The sequence below is a fragment of the Montipora foliosa genome, chromosome 3 (genome assembly GCF_036669935.1).
Source record: "Montipora foliosa isolate CH-2021 chromosome 3, ASM3666993v2, whole genome shotgun sequence".
NCBI classification, from domain to species: domain Eukaryota; kingdom Metazoa; phylum Cnidaria; class Anthozoa; order Scleractinia; family Acroporidae; genus Montipora; species Montipora foliosa.
Window position 1 is genome coordinate 45,541,578 of NC_090871.1, and position 7,500 is coordinate 45,549,077.

The following is a 7,500-nucleotide window of genomic DNA, read 5'->3' on the forward strand; positions in this document are numbered from 1 at the left end:
TGAATAAACGTATCGAATGGAACGTCATCCGACAGCCGTTGCACAAAATCCGCGCGCTTTGAAAAATGGCCGAGGGATGGTTTGCTTCTGTTTGCACAGTTGAGGAATTTATTTTAGAACAAAAGAGCTCAAAAATCTGAACGAGATGTACGATTTCTTAAACGACTTTTGAAAACGAAGGTCGAAGACAGGAAAATGGAAGTTATTCCATAGGTTGAGCTGAATGAATACCGAATACATCAATCAATTTATCATCTCCATCCGCACTAAAGACGGCAATGAATACGAGCCTCCTTTCCTTCGAAGTTTAGTGGCTAGCTTGGAACGACAACTGAAGAAAAAGGGCTATTCCGCAAGCATAAAAATCGACCTGGTATTTGAGAAAACTAGAGAGGTTCTTTAGTCCAAACAAAAACAACTAAAGAAGCAACGAAAGGGAAAGAAACCCAAAGCGCCGGTAGCTTTGACAAGCGATTAACTAAAAAAATACACAGAAGTGTTTTATTAAATAAATTGTCGGTTGGGCGATTTTAAACCATTGTTTATTGCTTCCATCGCCCCACTCCATTTGTGCAAAATAAATTTGTCTATCAAACACTACCACGAAAATAACCTCAGTACCTATAAAATAAACACATTACAGCATGGAAAATTCTTTGTAAGATTTTTATTCACTCGTTGTTCCGAATCAGAAAACTCACTCGTTCGCTGCGCTCACTCGTTCGTTTTCTGATACTACTCAACGCGTGAATAAAAATCTTTCTCACGCATTTTCCATGAAGTAATCTCTATATAGTCCTCTCACCGTTGGCTTCACAAAGGTAAAGCTGAAAGTAACTGCAGCTCAAATCGTTCCATTTCCCTTGATATGAAGAAGAAAACATCTCTCCACACCCCTCATATCCTCCGAAGTTGTTAGGTTCTCCTGCATACCAGTTAGTGTCAGTAACTTGTGATCCGTCGTTCCAAAGCCATTGCGAGCTGTTCTTGGGATTCCTGTGCAAACCAATCCACACTTTTTTCCCCACTGCGCGCCAAACTGCTTGTTGCTCGGCATGCGTTTTCAGCATGGCAAGACTTGATCCCATTGCTTCGCAAGCTGACTTTGCTGCAGTCCAATTCGCGGACGTTGATGAAACTTCGTAGCACGAGCCATTGATAAGCTGCCATCCTCTTGGGCACACTCCTAAATTATTTTGGAGGAAATTTTGTTGAAAATGTTTTTTTCCTTGCGAAAATGAGACTCACATTTAATAGTGGAGCTCCGCGCGCGCGCGGAGCACCATACTTAAGAAAATATGGTAACCCATCGATGTGAGAAAATTTGGCCGTGACGTCATGAACGTCCGTACGTACGTACAACGTACGTACGTACGTACGTCCGTCCGCCCCTTCATGTATGCCAATGTAACCAGTACACGTAACCATATCACGGGCTCAAGTTTAGAGCAACCTCGTTCCCAGGGTCTTCTCGGCTTTCAATATGGCGGCGGGTCTTGAGAAGACCCTGGCACACAGTGAACTAAAAAGATCGCTAATTGGTGCTTTTCTCACATGAACTCTGATTGGTTTAATATCGAAAGAAAGATGGCGGCTAGTGAGGAGAGCCAGAAGAAGAACAGAATTCGTGTTTAAATCATTTTCAAAATTGTAACTGTTCCGTAAGAAGCAGCTGCAAATTAACAAGCATAACAGTCAAAAATAATTCACCGTTTTTTCACGTTGTACGATGATCTACATCAGGCCTCGATTCCAATTAAATTTACGTTGGCTTTTCACGACCTCTAGCATAGCGATCGCTCTATAATATAGAAGGATATAATGGTGTTTGAAAGACGTAACGGTAATTAAGTGATTTTATTTCGTACGTACCTTTACGTTTTGGTTTATTTTGGCGTCTCATAATTGTAATTCCGTGACGCGAGTATTGTTACTGTTGTTCAATGTTTTCACCATTTCAGATTGTGTTACAAATTATAAAATTGTGCAACAGGGTTCATAGATTATTGATGTGGTTGATTTAGCAGTTGTATGTGGTTCTGTTGACTCGTGTGACAGCTGCAATGAAGGCGGGTCTGTTAAATACAGGTCAAGACTAGAGGTCGCTGCCCCAATAATCAACAACTAAGCCAAAAGTTTCCCCGAGACCTGAAACAATATTTTTGTTGAGTGATTAGCGCTAGCAGACACTTTTGGTGTTGTTTATTTGTCTGCAGCACGGTGACATGTACACTCACCTGTGGAAATTGACCTGTGTTTTATTTCAATAGACCTGCAGCTGCAGTAATCCATATTCTTTCCTATCTCTTCCACACTCTTCAGCTAGTGCATGGTGCACAGAGAGATCTAGCTCGGTCGGTTTTCATCGTTGCCTTTTACTTTCATTAATAAAAAATATTAATCTCCTCACCCCAAACAAAGTGCATGTCATCTTGTAATTTTCCAAGAGAGTTATTTAAGATTGTGAAGTCTTATCAATAATTATTATTCTTGAAAATAATTGTAAGGCTTATCATTATAGTCTTATTGACCTGTCAATTCGCTAGTGACTTCAATTTTTGCCTCTTCTGATTTAAAAATATAAATATGTATATTAAACAGTATTCTTTAATTTTGTACACATTACTTTTTTAGCATCACACTCCTGTGAGTTTTCTTGTACTCCAATAATTTAAGTTGAATTATTCGTTTTCAAAACATGCTTTCAAAATATTCTCTAGCATTGCTCAAGTTGTGGCACTTTAATTACTATCTGAAGATGTGGTACATCGAGTGATTTGGGGGAAGATTGCGGACTGGACAGGGGGATTGGGAAATAAAATTGAAGGTGACAAAGCACAGGAAATTTGCAACTTCACCAGCAACAAGAAACTATTTCACAAAAAGAAATAGTGTTTTGTTTCTGGAATGGTAAGGGCAGGAGAAAAGATAAAATACTGTAAATTGTGGGTCACTTGGTCGGTCATATATATTTCGCTTCGTCTATTGAAACTCTCAACAAAGAAGGACAAAAATGTGGACGCAAACTCTCTGAACGGTTAGAAGCCTGTCAAGGAATATTAACCATTAAAGAGAAGAACATAATGATCCTTGTCTACAAATACCTAATTTTTCCATTTTCTGTGAATCTTCCATTACTTGTGGTACATGTGAACCTAGGAAGTTACCAGTACTAGCTTTAAAATAACTGGTTCCTGGAAAACCCAATTTACTACAGTAACTACAACTTACCAGTGGGAAGATTGTTTACATTACTTATTACCACGAAGAGCGATAGCTTTGGATTTTTCAACAATATATCCCTTTAATGTAACCGAAAATCATTCAGATAGCGAAAACTTCATATTTATGACCCATTTCGTTCACCTTCATGCTTGTCAGCATTATGATTTGCTATACTTCAGGTTCACATGTTCACATGTTTGTTTTTACGTCTCATAGATGTTTAGATGTTCAATTACAAACTCTGTTTTGAATGGCCACTCTACTTCATTGTGTAAATAGTTCACCCTGAAGTCTAAATAGATACAATTCGTTTCTGAGTAAATGAAACGAAACAAAAATGTAGTTTAAGGAATGGAGGCAAATAAAACAAACCGTGCCATTGTCACTGCCTCCAAAACAGAGGAGATTAAAAGCCAGTTTGATAAAACAGCAAAGATCCACCCCTAACCCTGGGCTCATTCGACAAGAACTGCTAAAGATGATGAGATACTTATGTTTAGGACTTGCACAAATTGTGCCCTTTTTTAATTAGGTTCAACAGATTTCATGAGCAGCATTCCAAGACATCACATTGTCTTCACTGGTAGGAGAAGACATGGAAAAGTTCTTTTCATAGCTTGAAAAGTGCAAGAAGCAGATTGCTAATCCTATGGAATAGCATGTTCAACAATGTACATTGGCTTCATTATGTCAACTTTACCACAAAATATATTTACAATACCAAGTTGAAGAATGTGGGCACTAAACATGCTGTGGTTCGCTGTTGGCAATCAGAAGACAATTAAAATACTGATTTTACACTGACATGACAATACTTGCACGTGCAGTCAATAGCTTTGGGTCAATATATACTGGGGAAAGTCGTTGTCAGAAGGCTCATATACACCGATAAGAAATCAGATAATCATTCAAGTGTATGAAAAATTAATGATAATTAGGTTTAATTGATTGAAAATAAACATGCAATATAAACTATACATTACGAAAGACAGCGAGCACACCTCCGTGACTAAATAGCTAGAACCAAGGCTTTCATTAAACCTTAGCTCACTGGATTTTACGGTAATCAAATGTCTGTGATGTTACGGGTGAAACTGTGTGCAATGGCTGTTTCCAAACTGTTTAAAAATCATAGCCCCGAGAAATAATAGCCGTCTATAAAATTAAATTGGTTTAAAGTAACATGAAATGAAAAGAAAAGCAAGATTTCTCTGTCATCTACCGCATTCTCGTTGCTCGTGCATTCATCCATCCGTATTTTTGGTTTCTTACATCAAATTTTACAGCTTTGGGTTCCCCCTTCGTACTCCATTTTGTTTGTTGGCAGTTGCCGTACCCAGATTTCTCTCACCTTATTCCTTGCCGCCATTTTGAAAAAATTTGCATATTTGTCCATCCTCGATGGACAAAATTTGATCACGTGATCTGCTGTGTGCCAGGGTCTTCTCAAGACCCGCCGCCATATTGAAAGCCGAGAAGATCCTGGAAACGAGGTTGAGTTTAGAGCTCATCCAGGAGGCAATTCTCTCTTCTCATGCGTCCGCCATATTTGATTGAAAGCGAGGCTAACCGCGCAAACATTCAAGATGGCTGCCAATGCCAGCAGTGTCTTGCCGATCGAATGGACCAGATTGTTGAAAGATAACCCTGAGTTGACGATGAAAGACGTCGATACTTTTGTTAGGCTCAACAAAGCACCCCAGAGTGGCATTGTTAAAGGCTATAAGTTTTTCTGCGAAGGATTTATTAAAGATTATGAAGGTAAATCGTTCATTTCTGCCGTGTTTGCTGTTATGGGCAAGCTTGCAAAGCCGGGCGTGGAGTTTCTAAGCAGGTACTTACCTACTGGTATGATTGTTCATTAAGTTGGTAAAAGAGAAGAAGATGACACTGTTTTTATCAGAGCAAGATGTTTCAAGTCGTTAAGGAAAAATGAAGAGCCACACTACTTATGGGTTAGTTGTATGGTTGTTTTTTAGCTGAATGCTAAATTTAAGTAACTTAAGTGCATGGGGCAGTTGACATTTTACTGAATATTGTGAAAGTTCTCAAAGTTAATTCAAATAACCTTGAATTATTCCTTTTTGCCCTATATCTGTATGAACAAGAATGTACACTATTCATTACAAAATAATAAATTAAAGTAAATAATTTTTTCTTTATTTCCTGCTTTGTTGTCCTTTGTTACCTTATTTCCAAAATAATGATTATAAGCTTAAAAACTTCTGTTTCATTTATTTTCAAAGATGTCGTTTTACAATGAGGAAGTGGTGGATCATTCCTGCTCATGTAAGGCTGGGCAGGGAATATGTAACCATAAGGTGGCACTGATATACCAGGCAGCCCATTACAGCCTCCTTAAAATTGATGCTGTCCCAGAGGTACCATCCAAGACATCTATGCCACAGGAATGGCACAAGCCCCGTTCAGCTGGAATCCATCCTGAAGCTGTTGATAATCTTATTGTTAGAAAACCCGAATTAAAATCAGAGGGAGGTCCTAAATGTAAGAAGCGTGCCATAGATGGTGTAGAGAGTAATTTGTATAACCCTATACAAAACTACCCCAACCCAGAATTTATAAGGGAATTTCTAGCAAGGGCTAAAACTGACTACAAAGAAACACAGTTTGCTACATTGTTTAGCGAGGGTGAATTAGAGTATGTCGAGTGCAACTATGGCACTGTACCGAAGGGATGTGTTGTGTCTTATCAACAACCTACTATTAGGGAAAACAGTAAGTTTTTATCCATAGATCAGAGGGATACCCTACCTGTCCTACCAGCAAAGCTGCTTGATCCCTTATGTAGCCATGTTCTTCCACGCTCACAGGCTAATGTACTTGATTCATTAAAGGTATCATTAGAGCAGGCATGCAACGTTGAGCGGGAAACAAAAGACCAATCTCAAAATCCATTTTGGCATGAGCTGAGAAAGCGGCGGCTCACTGCCTCAAAATTTAAGCAAATTTGTTCAAGAAAAAGTGATTATGAGGGTCTGGTAACTCAGCTTAAAAAGAAAACTGTTCAGACTGCTGCCATGAAGCATGGCCTTGAACATGAAAGTGAGGCAGCACAGTCATATGTCAACACCAGGTTTGTCAATGTATACCGAACAGGATTTGTTATTAATCCAGGCTGTCCCTTTTTAGGAGCAAACCCTGATTTTCTTGTCTATGACCCAACACGCAATGAGGTATTTGGATTGCTTGAAATTAAGTGTCCCCAGTGTGAGTCATGCAGAGATGCCAAGTATTTAAAGATTGTTAATGGTCAACTCAAACTAAAGAAAACCCATGAGTATTACTTTCAGGTAATGGGGCAGATGGCCATCACCGGGCTCAAATGGTGTGACTTCATGGTATTTTGTAAGAATGATTGGCACATTGAAACCATTTACCTTTGATGAAGAGTTCTTTGCCGACATGTACAATAAGCTAACTCTGTTTTATTACAACTATTATCTTCCATCATTGTAAATGTCACACCACTGATAAAACCTCATTTTTATTTGTAAATGTATTCAAATTAATTGCTATCATTTTAAAATAGAGGTCCTTTAAAGTTTGATAGCATACAACAGACCGACCATATTTGATTAATTGAAGAGGCTAATGACAGTGGAAGTACAGCATCAAATAAATGGTTTTCCTTGACTCTACGAATTGCCCTCTCTACATGGATCCTTAGCTTCGCTATTTTTTGAGTCCTTTCTACATCTTCCTTGGAAAACTGAACCTTTTCACTCAGAAATGGTGGAATGTTGAGAGAACAGTTTAAAGGAGATAAAAGGTCTTCTATAGTGAAACCTTTGTCTGCCATAACCCCATCTCCATCCTCTAACAGCTTTAAAATTCCACACCTTTTCACTATCTCCCTGTCACTTATAGATCCCGTGTAGAGTTTGGAGATGAATGACACTGCACCACTGGGGGTAATACCAACAAGACCTTTGAAGGTGGTTGCACTTTTGTAACTAGAGTAAAACTCAGAATGAAGCACAAGAGAGGAAGGTGTCTGAACCTTCATTTCTGTGCAATCTATGATCACACGCACATTGCTGAAACTATCTTTAAAACTACTTGGCATTGTTTTTCTAATCTGTGATCTACTCGACCATAGTGGTAAACATCCCATTGTAAAATAAAGGAAGTTTGACCAGGTTATAATCATTCTACTTACAGTAGAAATTGACACATTGAATCTGACAGCCAAATCTTGATCAAATAAGCCTAGCTTGACCTTACACAACCACATGAACAGTTGATCTTCTATAG

The 7,500-nt window shown here is 38.7% G+C and overlaps 1 protein-coding gene across 2 annotated transcripts in view; it reads right to left on the bottom strand.

Moving 5' to 3' along the window:
• LOC137997487 (uncharacterized) overlaps positions 1-7,500 on the bottom strand; it is a 132,643-nt gene that overhangs the window by 107,963 nt on the left and 17,180 nt on the right. For both annotated transcript variants that reach the window (XM_068843523.1, XM_068843524.1), the window contains exon 4: positions 806-1,186. In XM_068843523.1, the coding sequence (XP_068699624.1) occupies positions 806-1,186 (381 nt within the window). The remainder of the gene's footprint in view (positions 1-805; positions 1,187-7,500) is intronic.